This window comes from Rattus rattus, chromosome 5, assembly GCF_011064425.1.
Source record: "Rattus rattus isolate New Zealand chromosome 5, Rrattus_CSIRO_v1, whole genome shotgun sequence".
NCBI lineage: Eukaryota > Metazoa > Chordata > Mammalia > Rodentia > Muridae > Rattus > Rattus rattus.
The window spans coordinates 53216306-53238740 of record NC_046158.1 but is presented as its reverse complement, the minus strand read 5'-3'; the positions used below and the strand labels follow the sequence as shown (position 1 = coordinate 53238740).

At 37.2% G+C, this 22435-nt stretch overlaps 1 protein-coding gene across 1 annotated transcript in view; it reads right to left on the bottom strand.

The window, feature by feature from the left end:
* Agps (alkylglycerone phosphate synthase) overlaps positions 1-22435 on the bottom strand; it is a 99756-nt gene that overhangs the window by 40441 nt on the left and 36880 nt on the right. Inside the window, exons 9-12 of the mRNA XM_032903522.1 lie at positions 21756-21881; positions 20006-20114; positions 11610-11737; positions 954-1005 (exon numbers count right to left, since the gene is read on the bottom strand). Coding sequence (XP_032759413.1) covers positions 954-1005; positions 11610-11737; positions 20006-20114; positions 21756-21881 — 415 coding nt within the window. The remainder of the gene's footprint in view (positions 1-953; positions 1006-11609; positions 11738-20005; positions 20115-21755; positions 21882-22435) is intronic.

The following is a 22435-nucleotide window of genomic DNA, read 5'->3' as shown; positions in this document are numbered from 1 at the left end:
ATGAGAGAATATACAGACAGACTCTTCAATGGATACCAAGGAATTAAAAATGCTATAACCTAGAGGGGAAAATGGTTGGCCAGAGGGGAGAGATCTATGGCATATGGTCAAAATATGATATAGTTGAAAGACATTCTCATTATGAAAGCCAACACTCTGTACAATAAATATATACCAATAAAGAGAGCAAACAAAAACATCATAGTCAACCCAGGGGCCTTTGTATTACAAACATCCCAGCAACACCCCAAATCCACTGTACTGTATGTTCCCCCTAAACCCCATCGCCAATCAACCAATTAATGCCTGGATATGTCTCAATCTTCCTAAGCTTTGCCAGGTGAGGGGGATGATGGCTGCCCTGAAAACCTGCCCTCTTTTCCTCTGCTGCCCCTCTGCTCAGGGCACTTCAGATTTGCCACTCTACTGCTGCACCACCTGAAGCTTCACCCCCATCCAGTCCAGCTCCTCCTAACTCACCCTGAATATTACCGTCAGAAAGAGCTGTCTACGGCAAGGGCGACTGACGCCCCCTCCACAAAGAAAGTCCACTGCAGACAGGATGATATCCACACACATAATCTGGAAGGCTCTAAATCATGCTATTGTGCTCTCACAAGTCCAGCTTTGCCAACAAGGGATCAAGTCTGGGAGGAAAGAAGCCACCATTTCCCCTTTAATATTCAGATCAAGTGTAGTCTCTTACAGAAGCCTTTCCTCACGTTCCTCTTCCACCTTGAGAAAGTTCCATGAATGAGGCATAGCTTCACCAGCAACCCAAACACCTATGCTGTCCACAGCCCTCCTCCACCAGTGCACTCTCTTTGACAAGACTGTGCGAGTCCTCACTGGGCGGAGTGCCCCGTGAAGGGCAGACCATGACAAGTACCCTTCTTCTCTGAAACTTCTGGAGGCTAACAGAGCACACTTTCAAACTACCATTCTTTACTCACCAAACTGAAACTGCTCGTTGTCCATGAGGCGGATAGATGCAGGAGCACATCTCTGTTTAAGAAAGAGAAAGTGGAGAATCCGTTCAATACACTAAAACGTCACAGAAACAGGACCTGACTGTTGACATGTGTAAGGATTTAGCTCCTAAAGATACATAAAAAGAAAAGAATCTCAATGGTTTATATAATTTCATAAAGACAAAACATCAGTAGCTTATAAAAATATCTGAAGAACTCTCTCTATAAAATACATACATATTCAGACCTTTAATCTTAGCAATAAAATATACTTATTGCCTGGCAAAAACCTATGGCAGTAACTTAAAAAGAAACACCAGTCCTCAAAATGGACTAATTTACCACACAGTAGAACTCTTTTTTTCTAAGACTAAATATGTATCTTAAGAATCACACATTTTGGCCCATTCCCAAATGGCGTGGTGGCGGACCCCTTAATCCCAGCGCTCAGGAGGCACCAGGCAGGCAGATCTCTGTGAGTTTGAGAACAGCCTGGTCTAGAGTGAATTCCGGGACTGTAGCAATAACAACCAGGGTTACTGGAGAAACCCTGTCTCAAAACAAAACATCTAAAAACCAAACCAAACCAACAACAAAAAAACAAAAAAACACCACAGCACAATCAACCAATTAATGCCTGGAGATGTTCTCAATCCTTCCTAAGACTGTCACTCGGCAGGTGGATGGCTGGACTGAAATCCTGTCCTCTTATCCTTTGTTGCCCCTTATATAGAAAGTTTTTTTCTGCTTTTACAGAGAGTTCTACTTTTATGTAAGAGTTCTTCAAATTTTATAATATTGTTGTGTGTTTGGCAGGATTTTTTCTCCTTCTCTCTCTCCTCCTTTTTCCTCTTTTTAAAGCAGTGCTGAGAATCAAGGCCGTGGCCATGCACCTCTGTAAATGTTCTACTGCATTCCCAGCCCCTTGCACACTTTTAAAATGAGAAAAACATTGATGGAAATTTTTAGATGCTAAAAACTTCCAAAAAGCATCTGCGGTATCTTTAAAGACAATTCTAGGAACCATTCCTTCCTTTACATCCTTCCACACACAATTTCAAAAGGAAAAACATACAACAACGTTGGGGATTTAGCTCAGTGGTAGAGCGCTTGCCTAGCAAACGCAAGGGCCTGGGTTCGGTCCCCAGCTCCGAAAAAAAGAAAAAGAAAAAAAAAAAAAAACATACAACAACTCAGAGTTCTACATTCTTTCAGAGGTCACTTGTAATGTAAGCAGCAGTAAAGCTTCGATGGTTAAGGATACACATATAGGGAATAAAAGGCTCCTCCAGTGTAAGAGTTGCAAGGAAGAAAACAAAGTGAAGACAGCAGTGCAAGCTGAATAATCTTCATCTGCAGATGTGAAATCTAAAATGCTCTGAAATCTAACTGTTTTCACCAACAACTTACCAACACCACATTTCGGATTTGGGGGCATTTGGATTTGCAGAGTGCAGATGTCCAAGTAGGAATGTATGGAAACATGAGAAGAGAATACAGACACTAACCCTGAGACTGCAGACAAAACATTCCTCTTGTACTCTATTAACTTTGTGATTACCAAGCTATAAAATGATCTGAGGCCCAAACTGGATTACTGTTTCCTGCACAAGATTTTAAGACCACTAGAGTTCTACCAAGGGCTGTTTTTAGAGCAGATATTTTTTTAAAAAATGCTGCCGGTTGTGGTGGCGCACGCCGGTAGGATTTGCTGAAGGAGGCAGAGGCAGGAGAAAAAAAAAAAAAATGCTGTAAACGTTTTCTGAGACAGGATCTTGCTATGTAACCCGGATGTCTCCAAACTCCTCTCCGCATTCCTACTGGCTCAGTCTTCAAAAACTGCCAGAAACTTTCCAAACATCTGTCATCACAGTACCATTTATCAATAAAATCTATAAAATTCCAAAACTCCCTAAAAGCTTAAAATAGGCATTAAAACATTTTTGCTATTACTTGCTTTTAGTTGAAAAAGTATTTAATTATTATAAAAGCATAGAACACAATTTTACCCAATAAAAGAATTGACAAGATCCTTATTTTTAAACAGTTTGTTTACTCATCTAAATACTAAAGATGAAATAGTTCAAGTGATTTTTCAGAGTCACTGGCAGGTCTGCAGGGACAGTACCAGGTGATTTAATACACATTAATACACACAGATGATTTAATACAACACCTCCCACTATCCAGATGCTATGTTCCCAAACTGATGCCCTGTTTATCAACAGCCCTGTCACAGAAGCATAACCTGTACTAACTACTTTGCAGATAAACTTAAGAATGGATGAGGTTAAAATACTTGTCCAAGGTGGAATAACATGAAACAGCAGAGACCAAGATCCTGACTACTGATGAGCAGTTTCAAGTAACACACACACACACACACACACACACACACACACACACACCACAGTGCTTAGCTTCATACTTGAATCAAAGTTTACATCAAAACTATCACATTGGCCATTTTGTGGTCTTATTAAAAATGTAACAGTTTAAAAAAATTACAACCAGGATAATTTCAAGTGTGGTATAAAGGAATTATAGTTTGGTTAGAAATTCCTAACCAATTTCCACACTAAAGGTGGGTTAATTTTCTTCACATTTACAAATCCAGATGCATGTAATAAAATGAATGCAGTGACTTCTAATAAAACATATGAAACCTGATTAAATCAAATTTCCTTTCTTCCTAAAGTAAGCCCTACCTATAGGTGTACACAAGATAGTATTTATAGACATACATGTTTATATGTTCTGACATAAGCACACCACAAAATATTAAAGAATTCAGAGCTTTGGGGGCGGCTGTTAAATTCCTGATGAGAACTATAAATTCTATGTGCTGCCACCTGAGGTAGACTCTGGCTCACCTGCCTCAAGGGTGGGTGCCCTCAAGGGTGGGTGCTAATCTAATGATTAAAGCAATCAACACAAGCGAATGCTGAGGAAATGGGAGGAAGACGCCACTCTCAGGAAATGACAGCCTGTGGTCAGGAGGAGAGCTGGGTTCCCAGGTCTCTTCTGTGTGGAAACACATCCAGAAGCTACAGACTAATTCTGGCTCCCTAGTTAGATCTGCATTTGACTGTATACCCTTGAGCTGGAAGGAGTTTCGTTGTTCTATACTCATTCTATCCAGGTTTTAATTTCTTTTTGAAGCCAGGTCTCACACTGTAGCCAGACTGGCCTAGAACTCACTATATAGACCAGGCTGACCCTGAACTGACAATGATCTACCTCCCCCTGCCTGCCAAGTGCTGGGATTAAAAGTGTGCTTAAAGGCTGCAACAAATCATGGTATGGCAAACTTTAAAGATACAAAGATGTTGGACTATGCTATCCACCAAGGGGTACTGACAACAAAGTCCAGGCCTGCCTCTTGCAGCTGCCAATCTGACAAGCAGGGAGGAAAACTTGTCTGATGGTAAAGGGAAATGCTAGGTATGAGGTGAGATCTACAGTAAAACACCAAACCATCCAAGGTGTCCTGGAGGCTACAGAATGGAGTGCCAGTCTGTCTCTCAAATGATTTAATTATTAGAATGCAACTTTCTTAAATATGCAAATAAAATATTTTTTAGAAATAAACTGCTAAAATTCTTTAAAAATGATAATCATGTTGTGATTACAAACCATGCTATTCTCTTACTGTTTTTAGAAGGTGACTGCTAAAGACTTAGGTGTCAAGTGTTATGGTGTCTGCAACTCAATTTCCAATAGTCCATAAGCATACGTGTACATATAGAGCAAATAGAAAACATGAGACCTATGAAGTGAATATGCAGGTGATTGCTACAATAGTTATCCCAGTGTTTTATGTATACATTTTTCAAAATTAAAAAAAGATGGGGAGAAAAGGGTAAGAATGGTTTAGAGCACTTACTAAATCATACAGATGTCAATATTCACATAAACTGAGTGTGATTTTAATTTGGTGGCTGAGTTACATGAGCAAATACTACCCTAAAACAAAGTTTTTAACACTGAATTTTAGAAATCATCAATTCAAGTCAAGGTCTCAAATTTTTAAACATATTTTCAGTTGCCATCTTGAATAAATTCATATAAGCAAAGAACTCAAATTAAAAAAAGAATGTAAGTCTACTGGCCTTTAGCAACTGATAATTTGAAAATTATTACACATCATTCTAAATATATGTATGAGCAGAATTTGAAATAATTGATAGTTACCACAGCCTGGTAGTGGTGGTGGCACATGCCTTTAATTCCAGCTCTCAGGAGGCAGAGTCATGATTTCGAGTTCAGCTTGGTCTACATAGTGAGTTCCAGGACAGCCAGGACTGCATAGAGAAACCCTGTCTAGAAAAAAACAAAAAACAAAAAACACAGCAACTGATCAAAGAGAAGCTCCCATACTCAAACATCAAACCCTGCTCCGATTAGGTTATTTCCACTGCTTTCAAAACTAACTGGGGAGGTGGAGCTCTTTCAAGAATAGAGACTATAAAGTCTAAGACCAGTTGAGAGTTCAAAATCACACCAAACCATGCAGTAAGCAACACTGACACCATAGCATACAAAGAGTAAGCAGGCAAGGCGCCCTGGCACTACAGTGACCCCTGCTGGTAGGTGTCAGAAGTAACCTATGGGGGGGTGTTTCAACAAACTAATCAAGGTGGGTTATGAAGAAATCCAAGAAATTTTAACAATATTCAAACAAAAGTTGCTTACTCCAACTAAAGTTAATGAAATAATTCAGTGCACTTACTAGGATGTCTAGTGCCCCTGACTTGCACTACCTATCTATGCCATACAGTCAGTAAATAGCACTAAAACTACTGGGCACTAATTGAAAACCATCAATCGTTTTGTCTTTATGAATAAATAAATAAAAACACTGAACTCAAATATATGAGTACAGATTTGACTAAGCCAAATTTCTAGTAATTTCTTTCCTTTAAGAGTATTACAACCAGAAATTTACTTGAACCTTAACCTGAAGTAAATTTTAGTATTAATCTCTGTGTTAACAGATATCTCAATCCAACTAGTTTATAAATTTAAAAAGGCAATTATTGAAGAAATACCTCAAAAGATTCCTAGAAAATGTTTTCCTTACACTAAACAGGCCCCTTGCTAGAGGAATGCCATATACTTCACTGAGATCAGACACATGAGTGGAGATGTCTCGGACTTGACTAGCTTTTACCAAAGTTCAGTATTAATACACCTTTTAATTCCCTCTAAGACTGCTACTATTTAAAGTTCTTAAAGATAAACTAAAAGGGTATCTCACTGAATGGCCCTCTATCTGGGCTGCCACAGCTAGTGAGTTCTCTTTGAACTGAAATGGTTTCTTCAAAGGGTAAGCCAAATACCCTGCCCAAATTCCTGAGCCTATCAGATATCCAGAGGGTGGCCCACACTCCCAGATGAGAAAAGAAAGGGGAAATGGGGAAAGAACTCTGTGAGGGTAGGACTGGTTTTGGGGCACAGCATTTGGGATGTTAATTAATTTAAAAAGCAAAAAAAAAAAAAAAAACAACAAAAAAACCCAAAAACCAGTCTACATGTTTATCAGAAACAAATGCTCCAATATTCAACCTATGGCAATGCTATGCAAAATTAAATGTACTGAAGTTAAGATATGCTTTGTCCTTAGTAATTTCCAAAAGAACTGAGAGCTTCTCTATTTAATTTACACACTACTACTTCATTATGTGGTATAACATTAAGAGCATACTGCTCCTACACAAGGCAATGACAGAGTAATGAAAAGTTCAAAGGTGGATGAAAGGTATGTGTTGAATCAAAGTTCCTAGAAATGCAGAATTAAATATAGATAGGTTCCTCCTCTAACTGTGGCAGAGTTGATAGAGGTGAAATCACACATTTAGGATTATTGGTAACACCCACTGGTCATCCTGGAAATGACATGCATTTAGCTAGGGATCTATGTGGGAAACATATTTCTTCTGAAAGACAAATATTTCTGTTCTTTTAAGCATGAAATATGTATTATTTGGTAAATATTTCCCTCTGCCTGTAAGAGCCACAAAAACAGACAAGTATCCTAATCATAACAAGTACCCTAATCATAACTTCACTTTTATTTTCAGTCAATACCTACTTCTAAGTAACTTCTGGCAAAGGGCGTGCCATACAATGAATGACCTTCATTTTAGTGGACTGTAAAAAGTTACTCTCTTTAGAGAGGGAAAAAATGACACATATGAAAATATTAACTTATGACAATTGCATTTTCTAAGTAACAAGTATACAAAAAATTACTGCTGAATATACAAAAGATGTTTTTATAAAGTACACATCAAAACTAAATTTTTCAGCTTATCTGAACTCCTGCAGAATTTACAGAACTCACAAACTACTTCTTCCCTACTGTGATCTAAATTAACATAAGGAAATGCCTATTAATTTAAAATTAGCTAAAATATCGAGGACAAAGGTGAAAGAAGCAGAAAAAGCAACCTTTGTGACTGGTGAAAGACAGGCTGTGCCCAAATACCTACTTCTGACATCCAAAGGGGCAGTTTTCAAGGAACTGACTAATTTATACTACTAGTCAGTTTTCTTCTAATGGCAAGAGATGCCTTTCTTTCAACATGGAAGACAGAATCATAAATTCTTTTTTTTTTTTTAAGATTTATTTATTTTGTGTGTATGAGTACACTGTCGCTGTCCTCAGACACACCAGAAGAGGGCATCGGATCTCATTACAGATGGTTTGAGCCCCCATGTGTTTGCTGGGAATTGACCTCAGGCCCCCTGGAAGAGCAGTCAGTGCTCTTCACAGCTGAGCCATCTCTCCAGCCCCAGAATGCTAAATTCTTATCGAAAACAACCCAAAAAATACCCAGGTCTATGCTACCGAGCTTGTTCAAACCCTGTAAAAACATCACTGCTGGTTGTGGACTAGCAAGAAGAGTGAAATGCTGTGTCTGACACTGACAGTGCGTCCTCACGTCTTAAGTGGCCGTGGGAAACCTGTTCTAAGAAGTTCTAAAGGCTCTCTCACTTATCCATCTACTGAGCCAAGGTGGAGACTACAATGCCCTGCCTCTTAGGAGACGGAGCTACATTAACCATCCACTAACTCTTCCTCTCTAGCCCCTCAGAAGGCAGTAAAAGAGGACAATTCCTCATGTGGACAAGACCACCTGAGGCCTGAGGAGCACCCCACTACCATTCGAGGCTGTTTATCTTGTCCTTCTCAGTAAGAACAGCTAACAAAACCCTACAGCACCCACTTGGATACTGTGACAAGCACACATGCTCCTTTCCAAAGACACTCATCTACTACACAGTTTGCAGTTTTGAAAGAAGCTTGAGTGAACAAAACAAAAGTGTGAAATTACAAGCGGCCAACACATTATTCAATCAAGATCTGGGCACAACCATAAAGCATATGCTATCTATTTTAATTAATCTTAAGTTCCCCTCTATCAACTGAAATTCTAAATCTCAAACTAAGCAACAGTGCCGACCTATGATGATTTAAGTCTTTCTATGTGAGAATGCTATTAGAGAAGGAGAGCAAACACAGTACCTACTGCTGTCATGAGGTTTCTATTTAGTAAGCCAATAAGGCCAATTACCTCTTAAACCATTAAGAAACTGTTTGTATCCATGCCCAAAGGATGTCTGTACATTTGCATTATAAGGCATGAAATGTGGTTCCCCAAAGAATGTGACACCCCTGAACTGCACTCTTACCCATTGAGGAACAATGCTTGAGATAAACTATTATCTACCCAGACTTTTAAATCAGCTTTAAATAAGACAAGCTTCCTAGTCTATACGTTTTATCTCCAAAAGTATTTATTACTAAGTAAACAAACTACTCCAAATCCAGTCTAGACAGGTACTTTCTGGCTGATCTGCTCTGTAACCACATGGTGGCACTATCGATCATTATTCCCTCCATTCCAAACATATACTCGGTACAGTGATCACACTACAGTCATCAGTTGAGTATCTAAGATTCTTAAACCTGAGGAAAGGAGCAAGTTGTGCTGCTTTATGCAAGGAAGGAGGAGGAGTCTCTTCAAAGCACAAGAGGCTCTTCTCTGTCACCTTCTAATTAATATGAGAACATCAAACTATAATAAAAATTGCACCAGACTGTATGAATTAGTCTTATTGAAACTGAATGGCTCTATAATGTAATAATATGAACAGGATTTTTATAGATTTATATATCATTTCTCAATGATGAGAGAAAAGGCATTTTCAAGTGAGTATGTGCAATGTGGGAAAATGGATGGCCATTCAGGGAAGCATAAAATATGCATACCTGAATTCTAAAGACCAATTAACAATCCTTACTGATGAATTCACTAACCTGAGGAGAGACTAGGAAATACAGCAGTAGCTGACACAACTCAACATGACCCTCCTGAGATCTTCTGTCAAGAAAATATACAAATTTAAAATACTTGTTCAATGTTTATGGTTACTATTTTTTAATCTGATTTGAGCTGAAAGAAGAGGCAATGAGGAAGGGTACCCTGGTTTTGAGCTGCTAAATCTTTCTTGGGGGGAGGGGTTAAGCATGTCCAGAAGAATTCTTGTCTGTCATCTTTAAAACATAAGCTTTCTGATCATGCCCAAATGTTCTCATCCACCATTTTAACCTTTCCAATAAGTGCTTCATCCTTTAAGTGAAGGATATCCCTAAATCTATCCATCTTCCCTTCTTGAACTATGACCTTAAACTACACATGCAAATAACCCTACCTCTAAAGTTCCTGCATACATAAGTGTTGGTGCTAACAAAAAAATCTGAAATGCCTCCTTTGTTGAAGGAGCCACCACTTTGGAAAGAACGTCTTTGTTCTCTCTGCCTGATACAAGTAACAGAACACTTTCTACTCTTTTAAATATAGATGAATGAATAAATAAATGGCCAGCTAAAAACAAATAAAAAAAACTACTTTGGCATTCATGCTTTTTTTGCTAAAAACAAACAAACAAACAAAACCCACACGCAATAATATTGATTAACTAGAAATACCATGTTCAAAACATGACCTAGAGACAGCAGGGACAAAGTTTTTAATACAGCCTGAACTATATTTTGAGAGATGTTTAAACAAAATCAAATTAACATGTATTTTAAATTTTTGCTTTATATTTTATTAGTGAACTTCCAATTACTTTCCTTAAATTAAAAAGACAAAAATTTCAAATACCTGTGCATTTCACTCTCTTATTAGAGTCCAACACGAATATGGATAACTGGTTAGATGTTTCCTTGCCTTTAGTAGAGTCCCCTTCCAGACTACTTTGAGTGCTAACTAGGAAGCTGACCTACACAGGTGACATCAGAGAGTTTCCTTCCAGGGCTAGTGTAGTCCAGGCTTCTAATCCCAGCACTCAGATGGATCGCTTTTGAGTTTGAGGCCAGACTGATCTACAGAGCAATTCCCAGGCTTTCCAAAGCTATGCAGTGAGACTCTAACAAAAAGAAAGGATAAAGAAAAAGATTCGCCTTTCATCTACCTGATGGAGAGTACTAAGGAACTCAATGTGCTTAGAGAAAGCAAGAAGGAGAAGTACATTGCCCTAACCTCCGTCTAAGAAGGGTGGAAACTATTCTAAACTATTGCAGACAAACAATGAGTACAGTGAGATATTTCCACACTAAAACATAAAAGGAAATAAAAAAGTTATTTGGCATGATTTAATCCTTTAAAAAAAAAAAAAGGAAAAAGAAAAAATGAAGAAGGGAAGGGGATTTTTGTTTTTCTTTTTTCCTTTTCTTTTTTTAAGATTACAAATAAGGGGCTGGAGACATGGCTCAGTGGTTAAGAGCACTGGCTGCTCTTCCAGAGGACCCGGGTTCAATCCCTAGCACACACATGGTAGCTAACAACTGTCTGTAACTATCCAGGGGATCGGACACCAATGCACGTGAAATAAAATTATTTTTAAAAAAAGTCTTGGAAAACATTAAGTAAAAAAAAATTACTTAAACAATAGATAAAAAACATTATAAAAACAAGTAGCACCTACCAGTGCACTCTATGTATTAAAAACATTTATCTACATTTTAAACTTCTAAATTTGGGGGTTAGTGATGCTCAGTCACTACCTCTGGTTTCTTTTTTCTTTCTTTCTTTCTTTTTTTAAGTGGCGGTGTCCTTGTTTGTTGAGACAGGGTCTATCTACATAGCCCTGGCTATCCTGGGGCTCACTGTGTAGACCAGGCCATGAGCTCACAGAGATCTGCCTGCTTCTGCCTTCCAAGCCCTGGGTTAAAAAGTGTGCACCACCACATGAGGCTACTTCTAATTTCAATAAATGTTTTATTTAAGATAAGTTAAATATCATTTCAATTAATCACAAAGTATATTATTCCAAAATAATTTAAAATATAGCATTCAACACAAAGCAGAATCATTTCAAGCCAGGATCAAAGCACGTATCTTACCTGGGGCCCAAATCACACGGGCCTCTTCAAACAGGAGATAGGTATGAGAGCAATGTAACTACTGAATGAAATAAGTGTACTTAGGGAGTCATTTTCCATGTAAAATCTAATTTTAAAAAATTGAGAATATAACACAACTAAATATAAAGAGTACTTGAAGCATCACAATTACAGCAGAATTTAAAGTACAATTGCATATGTATCTTCTACTTTGTTTTTACCTGCTTTGCAATTTCTCTTAAACAGGCTACACCTTGTTCAAAATTAGGGAAAGCCACTGAACCATACTTTTGGTATTCAGGAGTTGGTCTGATTTTTATTGTAGCTTCTGTTATTACACCAAGAGTTCCTGAAAAAGAAGGGAAATAATCCATTTATCACATGGCAATTTTCTAAAACCATACTTAAATCTATTTAACCAACTGATTCTGCTGATTAATTATATTATCCATGTTAAATCTATTTGATCTCTTCTATATGGGAAATAATGGCTAATCAAGTCTTCTAAAATTAATAATTAAGCAAATTTTATACTTTCAAAAATGATTTTAGACTAAGTTTATCTTTTTTATGTATAAGTATTTTAAAACATTCTAAGCTTCCTTCAAGAAAGTTACTCCTAAATGGCTTTTAAGCATTATAACATATTAAAAGAAAATACAGAATAACAAGTTGTAACATCTTACACATATTGACAGTTATATTCTGATGTGTCAATATTTATTATGAAAAGATTTACTAGGCCAAAAAGAAGCTAACTTTCTATCTTTAAAATGATTGAAGGATTCTGAGGAACAATGACCTTGCCTTGTGTCCTCAAATTTAGTACAGAAAAAGACAAGAACATTACTGAGAAGCTCTTAAAGAAAGTATTCAGAGACAAAATAATTATCATAAATATGAAGCATGAAAAAAACCACATATGATACATTTTTTACTGCTTGGGTCATAAGTAGATTAAACTGAAAGAAAAATAATAAGATAAATATAATCATCTATACCAAAATATTTCAAGAAATATGACTAAAGAGGAATATATTCATAAAATCGAATGCTTTCAAACCTCTGGTTTCAGATGTACAAATAGTGTACCATTAGCAAATATTTCAATGATCATTTTTAAAAAGTGTAAGGAGAGCTGTGAATGAAGCTGAAGAGCTGAGTCACAACAACTAGAAATCAAAGTCCAGATCAAGATGCAATCCCTAGAGTGGCTTAGCACTGTAGAGACAGGGTTAAAGACTTCTCTGAGCCACTGAATATAATCAGAATGGTTAGTTGTCATACTTCATTACATACGGATGCTGTTTCTGGCTTATTTCAAATATGAGCCTCTTATAACTTGCATGATCTCTATAAGTTTGCCCAACTAACATTTTAATATAAAACAAATATAAAATTGAAAACATAACTAAAATGACTAAACCTTTTTTTGTTTCCATATCTTTGGGATACAGCTACAACAATTCACCCATTTAAAATTCTAGAAGCCCTCAAAACTACTACTGTCACCATAGCTAGATGGGAAAACCCTACTGGTGAAGACACAATACACTTTGGTCCCAGCAAATACAGAAATCATGCTGAACTGATCTGGAAACTTTCTCCCTTTTGGCTACTTTTTATAGTACTGGACCCTAAATACTACAATATCAACCAGCCAAGCAAGACATATGCATGGGTACAGCCCTGGCATGAGCGTTAAGGGGGCAGCAACAGTTTTCTAATTGGATCTGGGGGCCTGATCCACAGCTGTGTACTGTAATACTGGCCAAAAGCCGGTGGCTAGGAAGGTCACAGACCCTGTGTGTAGGTAAAAGGGTGAGCAGGGACTACTGTTGTTTTGCTCAAGTAACACTGTCAAACTGCCTTGTAAGTAGTTCTGTTTATACCCACAGATTAGTTGACCATCAAGATCAGAGAAGCTTCTTTTTGCAATGGGCTTAGTCTGTGCAGTCCTGGCTAAAGTGGTGAGAATAAGTAACTGTTGAGTGCTCAGCTTCAAATGAGGCATTTCTACCAAAACCAAAAAGTTCAGGGGACTTTGAAGAAGAGAAACAGAGAGGATGTAAGAGCCAGAGAATGGAGTGAGTGCTGTAAAATACTGTCATCTGGGCATGCTGTGGCTGCTTCCACAGGATCAGCCGGTGGGTAATTCCAACAGAGACCGTGCAGGGCTTTTCAAGGCTCTGCTGCTGAGGAGCTGTTGGCAGATGATGGCTGCTAGGAGGGAGTGTGACTTTTCTTCAGGGATGTGGCCACCAGTAGGTTACCCATGCTTATATAGGCAGTACTCACTTAACTCAATGAGTTATTAAAACGAGGAGGAAGAGGCTGCAAGGGCAGATGGCAGGGGACAGGGAGATGAGTGGGATTGCATGATATGAAATTCACAAAGAATCAATAAAAAGTTTTTAAAAAGCTGCCCAACAACATGTGATCTGGCAGAAAATGGAATATCAAACTTGAAGACTGACAGACAGAGATTGTGACACATTATGCTATAAAAAGACTAGACAGAAAAACATAGAAAAAACTGACAAAGTCTCGGAGAAACATGAAAACTCTTCAAATACATTACTAGATAAATAATGAAAGTACTATAAGAGCAGGGGACACAGCGTGGAGCAGAAAAATTATTTTAAAAAATAGCTGAAAATTTCCTAACAGCACCCAATACATCAAATGAGTTCAAGAGACGCCCATCTGTTGATGGGGCAATGAACGTCCAAAGTCAAACACAAGAAAAAAGTCTTGAAAACAGCATAAAAACCTACCAGCAGGGGTTGGGTATTTAGCTCAGTGGTAGAGCACTTGCCTAGCAAGCACAAGGCCCTGGGTTTGGTCCCCAGCTCTGAAAAAAAGAAAAAAAAAACAAAAAACAAAAACAAACAGACAAAAAACCCAAAAAACCTACCAGCAAGGAAAATTTTATAAAATGTACAGCTGACTTGAAGCCAAAAAATAGTGGAATAGCATTTCCAAAGAGCAAAGGAAGAAGCCTGTCAACCACAAATTATGTATCTCACATTCAAAATAAGAAGACAAACAAAAGCTAAGTCAGACCAGGTTCTGAAAAAATTCTACAAGTTCTTCAAGTTGAAAGATGATGATCTCAAACACCAGAAACTCGATAAACCACAAACAAACAAAACAGATAAAAGTCACAGCAGGTAGCACCAGTTATATAATACAACGGGAGAAAAAAACCACGAGGCTCACGAACTATGAGATTCCTTTTTTTAAAGGCCAGAATATGAAAATCCATGTAGGCAAAAATATAAACCAATAGTTACCAAGCTATTGTAGTGCAGTTGTTATTACAAAGGCAAAATTACATTTTTAGAATTATAAAAGACAATATAGATATTTACTTCTTCTTATACATAAAATGTTTCTCAACCTTCCTTTAATACAGATCTTCATGTTGTGGTGACACCCCAACCATAAAATTATTTCACTACTACTTCATGACTATAATTTTGCTATTTTATGAATTATAATATAAATATCTGATATTCAGGATGTCTGATATGCAATCCCTGTGAAAGAGTTGTTAAAACCCCAGAAGGGTTGCAACCCACAGGTTGAGAACGCTGTTATACACCTTTTAAAGACAATACTATAAAACAATACCTACCATTATAACAGACACTACTCTTGAACCTTCAGAGGACAAAGTTGAGTAGAAACAATGGTCTGTGCAGGTCGATGGCTTGAATCATAGCAACAGACACAGGAGAACCAGAAAGATGAGGAACAAAAGCTCTAGGTGTAGACTTGCTCTCCTTCCTTCCAGCAGCTTCATTATAAGTCATACAACCACATAAAGTAATAGCTTTATGTGTTACATAGGTAGGGTAGGTTATATAGGTGACATCTGTAACAATGTAACATTATGGAAAGCTTAAAGGCTAGAGCTAGGAGCACAACCTCTGTGTTTTATGACTGCTTAAATAAGGTATAGATTTAGAGCCATAGAGCAACCACTAAAAGAAAAATTAAACTAGAGAAAAAAGTACTTGCTAAATGCAAAGACAAGCAAAAATGGATGGATTAAGTAGATCCAACTGTGGCAATGACATTAAATATGAACGTACTGAGCAACTAAAAGACTCTCTAAATCAGCAGCTCTCAACCTGTGGGCAGCAACCTTTTTGGGGGTTAACAACTCTTTCACAGGTGTCACCTAAGATAATTAGAAAACACAGATATTTTCATTATGATTCATAACAGTAGCAAAATTATGGTTATAAGTAGCAATGAAAATAATTATATGGGGGGGATCTATATTAAAGGGTTACAGCATTGTGAAGGCTAAGAACCACTGTTCCAAATAATTGAAATGTACTGTCACTGCAAGAGACACACTTTCAAATACACCTAGACTCAAATATGGTGAAGGTGTATCATGCAAACACAGTACTAATACCACACAAAACAGGCTTTAAACAGAGTGTTATAACACAGAGAGGAACACTTTGAAATGATAAATTATGGGGAAGAAACACAATTATTAAAAGATGGTGCTGACAGCAGGAAGTGAACATATATGACAGAAACTGATACAAATGAAATGAATAATGAATACGTGGAGATTCCAATACCCCACTTTCAATATGACTTAAGAACTAAGCAAAGGGAAGACTGAACAATGATTTAATTGAATTTGACCTCATTCACAGACTAAAACATATCATTCAGCAATAGCAGAACATAAATTCATTTCAGGTACACACACAGTATTCTTCAGGACAGACCGTGAACTAGGCGATACAACAAACTTGAATAGATTTCCAAAGACTTTGATAATACAAAAGATGTGCCTATTATGGTAGAATATAAAATATCCCCTCAAAGAAGATACGTTTAAACCCCTGGTCTGTTGAGGTGCTTGCTGTTTTAGGAGTCTATTGAACCTTTAGGTAAGTCTGTACTGGAAGCCTCCACTGTCACTGGAGGACTGGCAGTGAGAGTTGTAGAATGACCCTACTTCTACCCAAGCCTTCTACTTCTTGGTCTATGGCAATATGATCAAGAAGTCCCATGTTCGTGGCACCAGGACTTTAAGACATTGCCATCATACCATCCCTGCCATAACCCCTCCCCAGCCTGTGACCAATACAAATAAATAGTTCCTCCCACAAGTAGCTTTGTGCCTGGTATTTAGTCAAGTTGCTAGAAAAGTCACTAAGGCAGCAAACTGGTGTCAGGAATAGGGTTTGGGGATAATAAACTTGACCGTATGGTTTTCAGGCAAGCGTTTAGATATGGTTTGTGAGAAGACTATGGAAGAGTGGGAAGCAGCACTGTAGAATGCCATAAACAGAACTTCATAGATGGTTCACGTAAGGGTTTGGAAGACCAGAGGGTGATAAAATCCCAGAACTTGGGTTTAATTTCTTTATTCTATATGGAATTGCAAGGGATTCAGAAGTAAAAAAAAAAAAAAAAAAAAAAAAACAGAAAAGGGAACTCATATATCTTAATTTAAAAATATGTACCTGTGATATACATTGAAGATGATTCCCTCTCTCCCAGAATCAATCAATATCCATTACTTCAGTTGCAAGGGCTAGGGCAATACTAGATTGCTGACAGGCAGCAATAGCAATAGTGCTGCTGTGAGCTCATGACTGCAATGGCTGCGTCGTGGCTAGAAGATGGCATTACAGCCTTCATCCAATCAGGATTCCTACATTTTCTTTTATTAAATTTGTTCTTTGACAATTTCACAAATGTATATAATGCAAATGATTACTCTCTTGGCTCTCTTACCTGATTTTTAAAAAGGGGAACTTAGAAAAATGGAGATTCAAAAGGAAAATCTAAGAGACAGGTGGTTTCAATCTTGAAAACTATCAAACATTTAAGGGACAAATGCCAATTCATCACAAATTCTCAAAAATAACTTATTTTGGGAAGTGACTATTACATTATTCTAATACCATCAGACAAAAAAATACTAAGAATGGTGTAACATAGGGTCTAACTTCATCACAAAAATAACGATAGGTATGAAAAGTATCTTATGAAAGTAATCAGTATATAATCCAAGCTGACTTCACTATAGAAAGTAACATTGTATAATTTTTTGGGGATTGTTGGTCACAGAAGTCTCAAAGACCTCCAAAATAATACAAGTTCTTTACAGCCCTTTTGTTGCCCACTAGAAGACTCTATTGCTAAAGATACCACACACCTCAGTTGCAAGATATAGAGCCATCAAGCTGGAACTATAAGTGCTGTAAGAAAAAGCATCAACAGTCTACTGTAGCTGTGAATCCTATGAATGACAAAAACAACCTATCAGGAAAAATATACTCACCTGTGGAATCACTCCGTAAGAGGAAACCCATGCTATTGAGTACTAAAAAGCAAATATTTTCATGAACAAATAAAGCCTCATATAAATTGAAATATATTCTCAGGTAACTCCATCATTAAGAGAAACATTGTCAATAAGAGTTACTGGGGATATAGGGATTGGTCATTGGTTAAGAGCATTGGCTGTTCATCCAGAGGACCTAGGTTAAACGAGTCCCAACACTCACATGGGGCTCACAATCCCAGGAAGCAAAACACCTTCTTCTGGCCTCCACAGGTATTGCACATACATGGTGAACAGAAATACATGCAAAGACACATACATATAAAATTAAAAATAAAGGGGAACAAAAAGAATGGTGTCACCTGATTCTGAATCTGTCCTCTCCCTTTCCTCCCTGTACAAGGCCTATGACTTCAATATTAGAAGAAAAAAAATTATATAAATAAAACAAAGTGCCCTACAAGCTTCAAATTACCTCAAAGCAAAGATAAAAAGAAAAGCTTCCCTTCGACCTACCACAGTTCTCAACACTAAAGGATTTTAAGTGTGAAAAGGAGTGAAAGGATGCTTAAGCAATCTATCACACAAGGAGTTGAAGGCAGGGGGTACTGTGGCTAACACCTGTAATCCCAGCATTTGGGAAACTGAGTCAAGAGGATTATAAATTTAAGAGCAATCAGAGACACACAGTAAGTGCCAAGCCAGCCTAGGCTGAAGAGTAAGACCCTCCAAAAGCAAACAAAAAGAGAAAGGGAGAGCCACTAAGGACAAGAAAACACACACAAAATGATGCCTAGAAGACCTCCGCACAACAAAATGCCGACGTACTATCTAAAACCATAATCCTATACAGACCCTATAGAGGACCACATACCTATAAGGAAATCTGAAAAAGATGAGAAGCAAGTCAGGCATGGTAGTACATGCCTTTAATCCTAGCACTCAGGAGACAGAGGCAGGTAGATCTCTGGGCTTGAGGCCAGACTGGTCTTCATATAAGTTCTAGGACAATCAGAGCTACATAATAGAGACCTTGTCTCAAAAAAATAAAAAATTACAAAGAAGAAAACAGTAAAAATCAAGAAGAGCAGTACTGATGAAGCTAGGGAGTGTGTGCACAAATGGTTCACCAAACAAAGCAAAGGTATTCACCTAAACCTACCCACAATCTATCTCTACACACCCAGACACACCTACCTACCTACACACATAAACCTAATCAATCCCCACAGCTACTACCACCACTATCACAAATAACTAATCTATCATCAAATGCATGATATGATCTCTACCATGTCATTAACAGACACTGTTGTTTGTTCTTTCTTTGTTGTTACTGACAAAGATCAGAACTGATTGATAGGTTATTTCTCCACCAATGAAATGAGCCAATTCAAGCTGGGTCAGAATATATTAAAGGCACTGACCCCAAGAAAGGAGGCAGGGAAGTCACCATGGGAAGAAGGGGAAGTGGGGAGAAAAGAGAAAGGGCACGTGTGCAAAGGGGGGTGGGGGGTAAGTAACAAAGAAACCAAAATGTCTGGATTATATAGAGAAGAGCCTCTGGGCTGAAAAGTTCAAGGTTGGGGGCAGGGTATGCCAAGTAGGGAATAGTGGATGCTGGGAGAACCTGGAGGCCAGGTCTGCTTTGATGTGTAAATATGCACCCCAGTCCCTTGTCACAGGTCCTAAAACAAACACCAAGGCATGTGTTTACTCAACGGCTTGCAAAACAGAAGGATTATACATTTGGAGATCTACACTAGTCTATACAACATTAGCAAGCAAGCAATGGCTATCCCTTACAAAATAAAAGTTTAAATGACAAACAGAAGTTTAAAAGATATGTGAATAAATGGAATTTAAAAAGTTTCTAAATTCCCCAACACTAAGAAACAAAACACATAATTACAGGAAACCAAGAAAGAAAATGTTCTGTCAGCCTTTCTCCTAATAACTGTGACAGGATTAAACTGTAATATACAAAGTTAAAATATTTAAGCCCTAATCACTAAAAATTTTCTTAGGATTCACTAAAAATTTTGAAAACAATAAAATAAAAATAATCACACCTTGAAATATAAAAGACTAAAGTGTAGAAGGAAACTGAGTAAGTTTTCATTATAAAAGCTTTATGAAGTATGACAAAAAATAGTAAGTCATAAAAACTCATTACTCTTTAAATATATTAAGCATACCATTCTTTCAAGTGTGTGGTATCACTGACTCTCACAAAATGAAATCATTAACTCCATATTTCCCTAACAACTTCATAAGTACACCAACCTTCAGAGCCCATGATGAAGTGATGGATATCAGGGCCTGTTGACATCCGAGGGCCTTGGGAGCTTTTCTCTATTACACCTCTAGGTGTTACCATTTTCATATGAACCACCTGTTCAATACAATGCACAATGTAAATTCCACACATCTGTTAGATCTATGTTTGTACTTGCACACACTCACTTATAATAAATTATACCTTTATAGTAAAACACTACTGATTAAATAGTGAGCTAAACCATAAGTTGTGATGACCTTCAGAATTCTCACGCTGTTTAGAGATTTGTACACTGAGGATAAATATAATGATGTTGACATTTTTCCAACAGTTAGATACCAGTACCATGACTTAACTGTACTTGTAAGTGTATACTTTTATTAAAAGATTGTTAAGACTTAGAAACTTTTTGTGAGTTCTACTGTAGCCACAAAAACTAAGATACCAGACTTATTAGCATTTTCATAAAAGCAATGTAAATTATGAGCTTCAAAGGACACGCTACAAAAAATGTAAAAACAAAACATGCTACATAATAGCTCATGCAGGAAGCGTGTTAGTTGTATGCAGAATCTTTGTCCCTTAAAATCTTTAGAAAAAAAAGTAAACTAAATTATACACTGCAGTGGTCTATCAAGTACTTGCTTGACTTATTAAGCTCTTAATAATCTACAACTCAAAATTAGTTTTCTCTACAACTGGATTTAGTTTTAATAAATAAAAAAACTGTAGTTTTTATGTTTCTTAAACAGAATAGCAGAATAGCAAGCATTTTGAAAGAGTTCATGTAAAATACTGGATACTGGTAAACGCTACTATCATGAAATTTATCTGATATTCCTATCAACAGAAGTATTAATAAAAACCCTGAGAAAAGCAAAACAAGAACAATGTTAGGAATATTACTTCAATTAAACAGCCTCATAGATTCTTCTAAAGTACTATCAACTACCAGCATGGTGTTGCCTGCCTATAATCCCAGCAAATGAAATGGAAATAGGAAAACTGCAAGTTCAAGGCCAGCCTGGGCTTAAGTAGCATGACCATGTAGGAAAATGTCAAGTTAAATAAATATTATCGAAATACTGAAGATTAAAAAAAAAAAATCATGAAGAACCTACTATCCACCAGATTGGTGAAAATTTCTTTAAATGTTCTTTAATCATATAATAGTTCTAATATACTTATTGTATTTTCAGAAAAGAAAAATGAAGACAGGAAAAGTAAACCAATTTGCCAAGGTCATGTAACAAATCCTCAGAAAAGCTACAAATGCAACAAATGTCACCCAATATCTAATAAGCAGCCCAGTCACAGCACTGCCGTGCTCCCAGAAGACTGGCACATGTTCAACATGACTGCTTATGTGACTACTCAACAGAACCTCTTCGCTGTACAGAGAAAAAGAGTACCTCCAGAACAAGCAAATGTAAAACCTCCTACAGCAAGAATAACAATGATATCACCCAAAAAAAGACTAAATTCTTGATAAATTTGTAAAATAATTCTTTGAATATTTTAAATTAGATACTATAATGTCTACAACCATTAAATGAGTCACTTTTAAAAGGGTATCCTTCAATATGAACACAGTCATATTTTTAATTGCTTCTACTATACGCAATCAATATTACTATAATAAAAAATATATATCTTGAAGATATTCCCCATCCAACCCTTAATTTTACAGGCTTTAAATACATTACCCTAGTTTCTAAACACTACTCATTAGACAGTAACTAGGAACAAGTTTACCAGGTCCTCAATATTGCCATAGACATTCTTCTTCATGCCTGATGCTCGAGTAGATATCCATCCTCCCACAGTGCTGAATTCCAGGGAGTCCGGTTCATGACCTGTACAATAACCACTTTCTTTAAGCTGCAAAGCAAAAATTTTAAATTTTACTGGCAAAATTGGTCCCATTTCACACAGCATTCAACACATTCTATTCAATTCCTTCTATTTGTTTCTAGTACTTTTGACAAATTAAAACCTGTAAAGAAAACTTTTTTCGCCTAGTGCAAAACTTTGATAAAACTGAAAAGGTGTGAGACAAAAAACCACTACTCTTCACATCATTTTGTTTTTAAGCCAGCTGACTCGTCCTTGTGCCCTAACCCCTTGAAGAGACATGCTAAATATTTCCGGAAATCAGATTATGCTTAAACAACTGCCAAATTCACCTGACACTTTCATTAAACAAAACACTTCATCTCTCACTCTCCTCTGCCCTCCAGAAAATCTGAGCAAATCGCCTGGACTAATTCTCCCAAGGAGTCATGTGTTTTAATGTACAGCCATCTGGCCATGCTTCCCCAATGCAATACCATCATTTACTTGTGATGTGGACCAAGCATTCCTGTGCATTAAACAGTCACTTGTTTCTCATTTTTCTACATTAGCTTGGCTTCACCATCTGTACAGCACCTGAG